Source organism: Bos mutus, chromosome 4 (assembly GCF_027580195.1).
Source record: "Bos mutus isolate GX-2022 chromosome 4, NWIPB_WYAK_1.1, whole genome shotgun sequence".
NCBI classification, from domain to species: domain Eukaryota; kingdom Metazoa; phylum Chordata; class Mammalia; order Artiodactyla; family Bovidae; genus Bos; species Bos mutus.
In genome coordinates, this window is record NC_091620.1 from 74860225 (window position 1) to 74873270 (window position 13046).

At 35.5% G+C, this 13046-nt stretch overlaps 2 protein-coding genes across 2 annotated transcripts in view; one reads left to right on the forward strand and one right to left on the reverse strand.

Moving 5' to 3' along the window:
- LRRC17 (leucine rich repeat containing 17) overlaps window positions 1-9648 on the reverse strand; it is a 35644-nt gene extending 25996 nt beyond the window's left edge. Inside the window, exon 1 of the mRNA XM_005895254.2 lies at window positions 9465-9648. The gene's annotated coding sequence lies outside the window, so the exon portion shown is untranslated. The remainder of the gene's footprint in view (window positions 1-9464) is intronic.
- FBXL13 (F-box and leucine rich repeat protein 13) overlaps window positions 1-13046 on the forward strand; it is a 220013-nt gene that overhangs the window by 110552 nt on the left and 96415 nt on the right. Inside the window, exon 12 of the mRNA XM_014478077.2 lies at window positions 9395-9524. Coding sequence (XP_014333563.2) covers window positions 9395-9524 — 130 coding nt within the window. The remainder of the gene's footprint in view (window positions 1-9394; window positions 9525-13046) is intronic.

Below are 13046 nucleotides of genomic sequence, written 5' to 3' on the forward strand. Positions count from 1 at the left end.
TGCCATTTGCAGCAACATGGATGAGCTAGAAATTGTCATACTAAATTAAGTAAGTCAGAAAGACAAATACCATATGATATCATTTATGTGTGGAATCTAAAATATGACACCAATGAACTTACTTATGAAACAGAAACAGAATCATGGACACAGAACAGACTGGTGGTTGCCAAGAAGGACGGAGTTAGGGGAAGGGATGGAGTGAGAGGTTGGGGTTAGCAGAAATAAGTGTTTAGATGTACAATGGATAAACAGTAGGTCCTACTGTGTAGCACAGAGAACTGTATTCAATATCCAATGACAAATCATAATGGAAAAGAATATTTAAAAGAATATATGGAAATATATGTATAACTGAATCACTTTACTGTACAGCAGGAATTAACAGAGCATTCTAAGTCAACTATGCTGCTGCTAAATCACTTCAGTCGTGTCCGACTCTGTGTGACCCCATAGACGGCAGCCCACCAGGCTCCACCGTCCCTGGGATTCTCCAGGCAACTATACTTCCACAAAAAATACTGAAAAAAGGCATGTCATGTTTGTAGCTGCAACATTGTGAATAGCACAAAAAAGTTTAGCAAGTATCTTTTCAGTACTTGAAAACTGTTATCTGATTGAGCAAAGAAGGCACATCATTGATGACTGAGTGAAATCTGGACACACACATTTTTCTTCACTTTTGTCTTACCCATTAAAATAAATAAATATACTCATATTGGAATTATACTCATTCCTCAATTTTAAAAATTTTACTTCTATTTTTTGGTAAAAATAAATATAGCAGACTGACCAATTTTATTTTTCCTTTGAGTATACAAGGGAGAAGACAAAAGTACCACCTATATTTATGAGTTTGGCAAAAGTCAATGAATGAAAGCATTGTGTAAGAATCAACTGGTTATACGAAATCAGTAATAAACAGTATTGTGTATGTTACGATTTGTAATTTGTGGGCTATTCATCTTTTACATCTGTAAAATAGTTGATGTAAAATAGTAAGATGTATAATTTTATAGCAAACATATATACATATGCATATATGTTTTTGAAGAGCCAGTTGTTAGATATTTACCAGTATGCCAATAATGAAAGATAAAATAAATTAGAAACTAAGCCATATTTTTACAATATTTAGTCTCCCTATCAGGAACAATTTGTTGTTCAGTCGCTTAGTCGCGTCCAACTCTTTGCAACCCCAAGGGCTGTAGTCCACTAGGTCCCAGTGTCCCTTGGATTTCCCAGCAAGAATACTGAAGTGGGTTGCCACTTCCTCCTCCAGGGGAATCTTCCCGACCCTGGGCTTGAACCTGCATCTCCTGCAGTGGCAGGCAGATTCTTTACCACGGAGCCACCAGGAAAGCCCATCAGGAGCGTAGTATACTTCAAAAAAATATCTTTTTTGCAAACACTCTTAGATGTCTCAAAATTTTGTTTTATTCATACAGATAGTCTTGGTGGTGTCTTTTTAATTGCCATTGTGCATGGTATCCTTTCTGATTATGATTCCTCATTATATTTTCTAAATGGATACTTTTGGATTTGGATATGATGTACATGTATTGTTTTAAACTTTTCATTTGTATGATTTAATTGACTTCTTTTCTTCTAAAATAAGAAAACAGAGGTATGAAATTACTTTTAAAGAACTTAGGCAAAGCTTGTATGATTTGATAAATATTGTTCTCCTTTTCTGAACAAACTGCTGTATATTTGCTTACCTCTTTGACCCAATAATTATTTAGAAGAGAATTTTGTTTTTAATTCTAGTTTCGTACACTGTGGTCAAGAAATGTGGACAGAATTATTTCTACTTTTTGAAATTTATGGAGATTTCTTGGTGGACTACTTAATATAATCAATTTCAATAAATCATCCATGAATGTTTAAAACAAGAGAGTTTCTTTCAGAGAACAAAATTTCTATGTATATATGCACATGCATGTGTAAATTCTTAATGTCATAGTGATACAGTAGTTGCCTATTATAATGAACTTTTTATTAATTTATTTTTATGTTATTCAACACATAAGGATTAATAAGCAGCATGTTTGCACATACAATCTATCTATAAATTGTAGCACTTGTTTACATAAAATTATATTTTTCTATCCTGGTTGATGTTTCTTTGTCTTAAATTCTTTTAAAATGCTATTTACACAGTCACCTTTGTTTTCTTTTGCTTGTGGCTTTGTGAAATTACTTTATGTATACCCATAATTTTTAACCTTTGTGTTGCTATATTTTAGGTTTATCTTTCACATGTGGCACATAGCTAACTTCTATTTTAAAAAATTTCAATCTCTTTGCCTTTTTAAGAAAGTGGTTTAAAAGACTAATATTTCTTGTCAAAACTGAGTATATGGTCTTATTTTTATCATCTTGCTTTATATTTTTTATTTATTTTTATGTTACTGCACTATACTTATCTTTTCTGCTTTTTGTTATAAAATGTGTTATATCTATAATCTGAATACATTTAGATAAATGCATATTCTGTTGTGTATTCTAACTAGTGGCTATTTCTATGTTTTTTAAAAACACGCTTTATCATGCATTTCTGTAATTATCAAAGTCACAATGAAACACTAACTTTGGCTCCCCCTGTGTTCGACAAGAGATCTAATACATTCTAATTCTTCCTTGAACTCGATGTTCCTCTACTTTGACTCACCTATATGTAAATATATACTAATTGTGATTTTTTATCATCTTTCTTTTTAATATTGATTTTTGGTATACTCAATATCATAATCATATTTATGATTAGGTAGTCCTAACTCGAGTTTTGGAGAAGGAAATGGCAACCCACTCCAGTATTCTTGCCTGGAGAATCCCATGGACAGAGGAGCCTGGTAGGCTACAGTCCATGGGGTCGTAAGAGTCAGACACGACTTAGCGACTAAACCACCATCACCACCAACTGTAGTTTTGTCATTCATTGATGGTCTATTTGTATCACAATTTCCTTATTCTTTAATTTTGATTTTGATTCATCCTATGATGACTGGAATCTGGAGGAGGAAATGGCAACCCACTATATATATATATATATATATATATATATATATATATATAGTATATTTGCCTGGATAATTCCATGGACAGAGGAGCCTGGTGGGCTACAATCCATGGAGTTGCAAAGAGTAGAGTCAGACATGACTGAAGTGACAGAGATGCACATATGATGACTGGAAACATGTGCAAATATAAATTATTATATTTATCTGGAAATATGTGCAAATATTAGATTTTCAGTCATTGCTTTCTGAAGATGACTTTTTGTTGTGTCAGAGGATGAACAACAAATTCTCTCAGGGTATACTTCTTGAATCATGTCCCTTACTCTACTTAAAACCCTACAAATGCTGCCCCATAATCTTCACTATTTCAAGTTAAAGAGAAGTCTAAAGCCAGCCTGATTTTTCTCTTCGTTTGTTGGTAATCTATTTTTTTTTTTTTTTCTGCCAAGATGCTGGCAGGAAATTCCTTTTCTCTGAGAAATTAAAAACATTTCCCAAACTTGTGTTCTTTTAATTTTTCCTGGGACATAGTAAACCTTTCGGACATTAAAACTAATTTTCTCAGCTAAACCTTTTGGACATTAAAACTAATTTTCTCAGCTAAAAAAGAGATAGTTTTCTTTTTACTTTTCTATTAATGAAAGTCTTTATTCAGATTTCATCAAGTTTCCCACTCATGTTCTTTTATTTTTGCTCCAGGATCTGGTGTAAGCATCCATACTACATTCAGCTGTCATTTCTTCTTAGTGCTCTCCAGTTTGTACCAGTCCACAGTTGTTCCTTGTATCTCATGACCTTGACACTTGAAGAATACTGTTTATTTATGACACTTGAAGAATACTGTTTATTTATTTTGTAAACAATCTCTCAATTTGGGTTCACTGATGGACATTTTTTTTTAATGTTTCAACCCTATTTGTTCATGTTTTAAGAATCCCCTTTCATTTTCAGGTCAGATATTTATTCCAGTCCTTCAAGCTATCATCTTATCTCTCATCATTGTTTTCTCAGCAATACTGCATTCTCTGTATCAGTAGTTCTCAAAGTGTGTTCTGAGGACAGCCGTGTTCCAGTAAATATTTAATTACTGGCTGAGGTAGGGGGTCAAGGTATGTTTTGATTTGTAGGATTTACTGATTTCTGTGACATAAATAATTCCATCATGGCCAGTTTTAAGCTACCAACATGCCACTGAATGTAGAGTTGAGAAGAGATGCTAACAATTGGTTCTTATGGGCTAGAGCAAGCCAGCTCCAGCAGCACCACTGTGGAGGGCCTCTGACCCTTTCAGGAATTCTGTAGGATTCTCTGCCCTGTAATATAGGACATCACTCAGTAGTTTTCTTTAGAAATTCCACATTAAGATATATATGTGTGTGTGTGAATGAATATATGTGCATGGATGAATGTGTTTATATATATATGGTACATGTGTATATTTGTGTGTATGTATTTTATCTATCTATAGATAGAAAGTGAGTTGGGGGGTGGCTGGAGAGGGGAGAGAGACATACATATTTAAAAATCTATAAATCCATATATGAAAATCTGAACTCTTTTAAGTAGACGATTTGGGAGTAGCGTTATCACTTTTTTTAAAAACTCAAAACATTTTTTCCAACCATACTTTGAGATAATGTTTTCTTCTAGGAAATTTAAAATAATAGTACAGCTCTGCATAGTTTTTTAAGGATGTTTATTTTACAAATGAAGCTGTATCTTTAGTGGGCAACATATAGGAAAATAGGACCTAAAATTAGAATTTTGTTTTGATTTTAACTTCTAGTTCTTGCTTTTGAGACAACATTCAGGATAAATGCTACGTGATACTGATGTTTTTCATCATATGAAAAAAATGTACACTGACTTTCTTTATCTATAATAAAAATACATTTCATAATGATTCTTTATTTCTGCTCTGCTTTCTATTGTTTTAATCATGCTTGGGTATGTAATAACATTTTTTCAGCTATAAATAACTAGAGAAGTGTTGTTTGTTGCTGTTTTCATTCTCTGGTGCCTTTAGTGTTTCTTTCCAAAGAAAAATGTAATTTGTTTGCCTTTCTTGGCAACAGTGATTTGCCAGTTTTTTATCTGAATATTTTTCCTCACTTCTTTGGGGACTTGCTCAGTTTTCTAAAGTTGAAAACAAGGGCTGTCCATAGCTCATGCCCATTTCAAAGTATTTTTTGCTTTTAAACATTTCCTGAATTAAACCCTGTCCATTTATTCCATTGCCACAGTCAAGGTGGCATTCTCAATACCTCATTTGGTGCAGCATCCAGATGGTTCACGCTTGGTCTCTCTTCCCTTATGTTGTGAGAAGTATTGTCCTGAACTTAGTCTTATCATGTCTTTGACTTAAGGTCTTTGACTTAAGACCTTTGCTTAAGGTCTAGACTCTTCCTTTACTATTCTTTATCATTATCTGATCAAACTTATCTGCCTAGGTTTTCCAAAGGAAACTCTCAACTCTGGTCAGTTGACTGCTACATGCTTCTCTTTTTCTACAAGCTAGAATGCCTTTCTCCTCTCTTTGCTAATCTGTAGACTTTACATCTCAAGTCATACCATCTATCGGAACTCCACAGTGATTACTCCCTGAGTTCTAGCAGCAACATTCATTCACTTATTCACTATGTATTGATCAAATATTCTGGGCACAGAGTGGTGAGTAAAGATATTAATATTATGATCTTTGCTTCTTAATGGAGCTTTATATGCTATAGAAGCATGATGTCTATTTTTCCTATAGATGAATCAACCCTTAAATTGACTGGCAACTTCTTATTGACAAGTACTCTCATGTTAATATAGTCTTGCCACAGTTCATCAGAATGGGGTAGACAGAATAAGCTGTGGCCGTGACTGGAAATCCTTAGGGTCCACCCTGTAAATAGGAGGTCAAGTCACTGCATTTGGATTTTCTGCAGGAATTCTATTAAAATACTGCCTCTGTAAGACTAAATCCAGTACTCAACTCAAACGAATCTATATGCAAATACTCTGTTTTACAGACTGGACCTTGTGTTAAGATTTTTCAGAGAAATGTTAATTTAAATACAGAATTCTACATTCCTTCTAGTAATAGCTACCCTCAGGTGTTGAAGATCTAACACAGAGGGCCTCAATTCTTTAATGGATAAAAAACCCAAAGAAAAAAGAAACAGTGATCTCTGTAGTTTCTGTAAGAATTGTGATGTCTTAAAGATTATAGTAACAGTAGAAAAATAAATCACACAGAGAACGCTCCCCACACACATAAGAAAAAGTTATCAAATAATTAGAAAACATTGTCTGAAAACACTTCCTCAAGTGTAATTAGAATTATAAAGTCATCTCTGGATTGGAAAAATGATGAACTAGATCTTACTCATATAAGGGACATATTTCTTTGCCAAAATTCAGGATAAAAAGTGGCAATATTGCATAAAATTTGCCAAGTGTGATTTCACTGTAAACCAATATTTTTCTCATCCCCCAAAGCTCTAAGTCTGCGGCACTATAAAAGCCTTGAAAGGCTAACAGAGCCACTCAAGATTTGTGTTTTACTTTCAAACTGATGATTCCCATGAGGTTCCACTTTGAAGAGCTAGATCTAGACTTAATCTCAGAGTCATTTAGTTTAATTAAATGACTCTTTTGCCAAACCTGCGGTCAGTGGATCCTCCAAGAAGATCATGAATGGAAATCAGAGGTTCCATAAATTTTGATAGGAGAAAAAAAAAATCTCTATTTTCACTAAGCTTTAACTGAAATATAGATTAAAAAAATCAGGGTAGTATTAGCAGTCCCTGGGACTCTTTCACTCATACAAATCACAATTATTTTCTCATCACATGTATTTTCTTATAGTTGTTACAAATATTTAAAATTATCATTGGTACTCAGTACTGCTTCAAAAGCATTGTAGTTAATAGACCTGTCGCTAGATGTTGTTGTTGAACATGTTAATAAAGAAGCATATACATTTTTTCAGTCATTTGGCTCTTAAAAATATTTTAATAATATCTGTGGATAAAATTGGCTGCCTTTGAAATTGTATTTTATTTTATACATTAAAAACATTAGGCTGACAAAGGCGCCATAGATCCAAAAGTATCTGTGACACACAAAAAAGTTCAAAGCTTCTTGTTCAATTCTCATTTTTGGTATTTGTTAAATGGATCACATGCACTTAAAGAAACTGAAAAACAGACTTGGATCAGACTTGAATATATTTGAATATGCATGACTGTGTAAGTAATGGTTTCATTATTATACCTGAAGAAAGAAAGAATGAGGTACAGAGCTTAAAAGTAGGTTAGGAAGAACAGTCAGCAAATGCAAGGGCAACAGATGGAGGAACAGAAACTACAGCAGACTATCAATCTCACCGGGGTTAACAGATTACACCTGGTTTTACCACCACGACTGAAATAGGGTACAGATGGAATATGAGGCCCCTCAAACTCTTCAAGTTAGTATGCACCACTATTGTCAGGTAAGTACCTATTCCATTAAATGGAAAAAAGATAGATCAAACTTTGTAAGAATAATTCATATGTATTATTTGAGACAATAGTAGCAATAATAACAATATGTGTATTTTTAAAGGTTCTACCATATCCCTGCTGATTTTAATCGTCAAAACTCACCCTCAATATAATACTATTATATATACATTCTTATGTAATTGTCACATCTTTACTAAGAGGAAAAAGCAGATACGTTACATTCATGTTACAGATGTTCATGTTACAGAAAACTAAGGTTCAGGAAAGCTGGAGGCCCCACAGCTGGTCAGGGTTGAAAAAAAAGATAATGCTATAATCTCCACTTAGTAAATGTGGAAACAGTCTCTGGGCAGCTAAGGGGCAGTTGCAGTAAGTGTCAGGGCTGGGATTCGAATCCAGTTTGGTCAGATTCCAGAACCCTGTGTATTTTCCATTGTGTCATGCTGCCTGCCTCACTATTCCTTTTGCCAAATTGGAGAGCTAAAAAGTTCTTAGGAATGACAACCCCCCAAGAAAATTGTGCTTTACTTAGTTGAATCACAAGGGTATAATTCAGGGAGAGGAAGATAAAGCATTTCTAAAACTTTGGCAATGCTCTCAAGGGCCCCAGAAGGGTTATGTCTTTGGGATGTTAGTGCTGCTTTCTCCTTCAGAGCCCTGCCCACCCAGCCACTGGGGAGTCCAGAAGGCTTCCCTCTCTGTTCTACTGAGTCTCATGGAAATAGCCATTACCAGAGGGAAATGGGTGTGAGTCAAATAATCCGCTACGGAATATGAATTATATCATATGATATTTTCAGATTTGGGAAATAAATCTGATTAATGATCAAAGCTTGCATATCTAATTTCCCATTTATGTGAAAGTAAACTTTATTAGTCATTTGTGGGCTTTTGAGGGACAGAAAGGCATTTTCCTCCTACTTTTTGTTCTTTTTGCTTTCTAGTTCACTGTTAAACTGCTGCAGATCACAAGCCAAGAGCATGTAGTTTAACTCTATTACAAAAGCAGAAGTGAGAGTTCTTGCACTTTTAAAAAATGCCAGGCTTAGGAGGGCTTTGAAAGTTGCCCATAGAGTGTCCTCAAACTGTGAGTCTTGCAGAGAGTTGTCCTAAAGACCCTCCTTTTTCCTGAAAGCTCTCATTTTGGCTATGGTGGTAATGCCATAGTTAATCTGTTGCAACTTCAGTGAGATTTATAGCCTCTGATATGGTTTTATTCCTTTCATATGTTGCCCACATATTTGCAGACTGCTCTTAATCCACTTTTAAGCTCTGTGTATCAGTCAGTCTTTCTTTAGTTATAATAATGAAACTGTTACTTAGAAAATCATGCACATGCAAATTTATTTTTTCAAGCCATTTGCTTGCTTTGTCCATTTTAAGAGCCTATTATATTTAACTTTGCCTCCTTTCTGCCCCAAATCCTAACTCTCTTGTAACAGTTAATCACAATTTAAATGTTTACAAAGAGTTTGTCCTCCTAGACATTTGCATTGTTATTTCGATGCTCCAATATAAAAGCTAAATGCAACAATAACACAAACTGAAACTGCTTTCAAACACAAACTAACTTGCAAACAACATGAATGCACAGACCTCCCCCGCCCCCAAAGCTTTATCCCAATTGGTTTTCTTAAAAATTTAGCCAAATCTTTATTTTCATTTGAAACGTGATTATGCATTATCTGATATGCTACTGCAATCTCCTTAACAGGAAGAGAATTAACAATAAAGTTCAACTCTTGAATAGCTGCAAGGAAAAAAGATTAATTTACAGCTTTACTTCTCTTTGTCATAGTGGCTTAACAAAGATGTGAGGAAACAGCTTAAGTATAATCACTTTCCTTCCTCTCTTCTCTCTCCCTGTCTTCTCAGGTACTTCTACAATTTACAGAATCTTAGTTTGGCTTACTGCAGAAAGTTCACAGACAAAGGTTTACAGTACCTGAATTTGGGGAACGGATGCCACAAGCTCATCTATCTGGACCTTTCCGGCTGCACCCAGGTTTGTCTTTCAGCCTTCTCTTTCCTGCAGCAGGCAAAGAAGTCCTCCAGAGAACCGGCTGCATCCAGCCCCAGCCCTCATGTTATACTAACGCTGTGCACGGACTGCAGCACACTTTTCAGAAGGTTTTCAATTACGTGAACACAGCTGCTTAAATTTTCCCCAGGATTGCTACTATAGGCTCTTGGCTTCCCTCCATTGGAGTGTCACATCCACGAAGAGGCAGAGCTCATTGGATGATGAAGCAGACCACTTCTGTGTAGATATTCTGTGCACAATTACATTAGCAGAGTCCAAATCTTGAAAACTTTTTAGAATTGCTACCAAGATACAAACAAAGAAAACTATTTGGGGGAGAGGGTGGGGAGTATTTGCAAAGAACTTCCTGAAAAGTTAGTTTGCTTCCACGTGGACTCTGAGAGTAAATAGTATTAGGTAAAATGCTGCAAGTGCTAAACGTAAGAAAGGAAATACAACAAAGATAATGATTGTTTAAAATTGCATTATATCCTTGGGCTAAATAACATGAAGATTTGAGGTCTACATGGGGAAATATTTAAGTCTGAAGGAACAAGACTAAGAAACCTGGGCAGAAAATAGTGTGGAATTGTGGAGGGTATGACATGGCACTGTGGAAGCAGTTCCTGCCTCTTTGATAGTTTCTTCTGCTCTGTTTTGTTAGATTTAAGTCACCATTCATTTAACTTTTCTTCCAGCTCTCTGTGTATTGCTATTAGTGTCATAGTATGGTCATCATTCTATGAAAATAATATAATGACACAAATGAGAACTGTTACTATACACCAGGCACCATGCTGAGTGTTTCATACATATCACATTTACTGCTCATACAAATGCTGTGCCCTATAGCTTATTTAGATGAAAAGACCAGGGTTCTCAGGGTTGCACAGCTGGTAAAAGCATACTGATAATGCTATAAGCAGGTATTCCTGGAAGGAATACAAGGACAGAATGGATTTCTCCTCCAAGTTCTTGAATGGACAGAAATTTTACTTAGCCACCACCACTGGCATATCATGGTTTCCTGGTACACTAAGCATTGGGGATGATGTAGTGGAAAGGATGCTAAGCTAGGGCTGCAAGGCTAGAGTTTGCATTTGTTTAAATCCAATCTACTGATATATCAATAGTTTGCTAAGCACTGACATCTGCCACTCTATGATCAAGATGGCCTTAATGTTCCCTCCAGATTGACAAAACTTCAGATAGGCTTTTTTCTGACTCTGAATCCCTGACCTCCTTTTTCTTACTTTAGAAAACTTGCAGTTGTACATTCTGTTTTTGCTCCCTTTGAGATGTCAACTTCTTAAAAAGTTTCTCACCTGTTTTACAACCCACGAATGTCTTCCTCAAGGACCTGGGAGCCAGGCTTTGATATGTAATCATCAAGACAGAGAGTGTCTGTATCTCTCAGTCTCCATGGATTGATGGGGGCCTAACTTGGATATGAATGTCAGCAAACACAGATGGTCTGATCACAAAGGAAGAATATTTGCAACTTCAGAAATAACTCAATATGCTTTTGACACATCCCACTGATCAACCTCTCTCTGAAAGATACAGCCTTTAGTCCTTCTTTTAAAATTAAATTTTACTGGACTATAGTTGATTTACAATGTTGTACAGCAAAGTGAATCAGTTATACATATACATGTATCTACTCTTTTTTAGAGTCTTTTCCCACATAGGTCATTATAGAGTATTGAGTAGAGCTTCCCGTGCTATACAGTAGGTTCTTATTAGTTATCTATTTTATATATAGTACTGTCTAACTCACCTCAGTGCTTCAGAACCCTCCTCATAGTGTGACTTAACTCCTTTTTCTTCTCAGTTTCCACCAAGTAATTATCGCAGCAACAACACAAACACATGCATAGACACACAAACACACATAAACCTGTCCTAAGGTTAAATATTTTCAAACACAGCTCAAAGTCAGAGGTTTCAAACTGATGACTCTCTGGCCAGATATTTAGGGAAAACATATAGATATAGTCTGTCTTTAAATTTTGAGCCAACATTTGGAATTTTGGAGTTTTCAAATAAAAATCTAGACTTTAAGCTTCTCTTAAAAAAAAAATACATAAGAACTAGCAAACTTGGGCCTGCATCCCCACATGTCCTCTGTGAGGACAGAGTCAGCCTCACCCCCTTGAAACGGAGCCCTCTCCGCAGTTTACCGCCTTCTCCTCCACTCAGTAATGTGCAAACATGCACTTACTCCGGGACAGTTACCACTTCACTGCATTGCCTGCTGTCTTAGTAGGTGCTTGAGTTTGGTCTGAACGTACCAAGAATAGATTTTGTTTCCTAATTGATCCTTAATTTGTAATTCTCAAACCACAGTGATGTTAGTGTTTCACATCATGCAAAATAATGTTAGGGTGTTCATTTTTTATTTATCTACATTCAATTTCCCTTTGTTCACTTAATAATTTAACAGCAAACAGAGATTTAACCCAAGGCACTGGAAATTTTACCATTTGAAATTTTGTAAGAAATGGCCTCATTATGAACCATAGATATTTTAATAATGACTGCTGCTGTAACTTCAGGACGAATCAGTGTATTTTGGAAGTTATTGCACCCAAGGGACTTATGAAGTCTTCTGAGGCGGTTTCATCTACTTTCCTGGCTCCATCTACCTACCTGTGAGGATAGTTTCACCCTACCTGGTCTAATTGCATTGGTATGACAATACAAAATGGTTTCAAAGAAGGAAAGCTGACTATTCACAGGTTTTATAGGTTCGTCTCTTGGAAACTAAAATGTAGTTTCTTTTTATATGTTTGGAATTTTGCGCTATGAAGACATGTGTTAATATATCTGACCAAGGAAAAATGTCCTAATAAAACAAAAAGAGTTGAGAATAGAAGCTTATGACTCAATGGTTTTCACTGGTGTTTACTGAGTGCCTGCTGCATACTGGGCATTGTGATGAGTAAAATGGCATTTCTGTCTTTGGAAACTCTGGATTAACATAAACAAAATATGTCAAGAGCTAAATGCTAATGTAGTCATGGCTGCCCAAAAAAGGAAAGATGTATTTATATAATATTGTGAAAGTATTTGAACCATACGTGTTAGAAAAAATAAATAAGTGGATGATGGAGAACTACAAAGAAAAGTGAAAATCAATTACATATGCCTTAGAAATATTCTACATTCTTATGGGATTGGATAAACGCTGTAGGGTGCATTAAATTATATGACTGATTGCTGAGTGAATATTAGCACTTACATGTTCACCTCATGTTATCATCTTTGATGTGGCTGAAGTAATGCCTCTGCCCAGTTTCTTCTCTTTGGAAAAACCTCTGCTCCCCCTTGGCCTGAATTGTGATAGGGCTGCTGCAGTGAGCTCTCTCACTATCCTCTGCAAAGAAAAAAATTAAATTACCTGAAAACTCACCATCCAGAAATAATCAACACTACTAGAATTTCAGGGTCTTTACACTATGCGTGTCTAGACTTCTTTTGAATTGAAAAAGATTATATAGT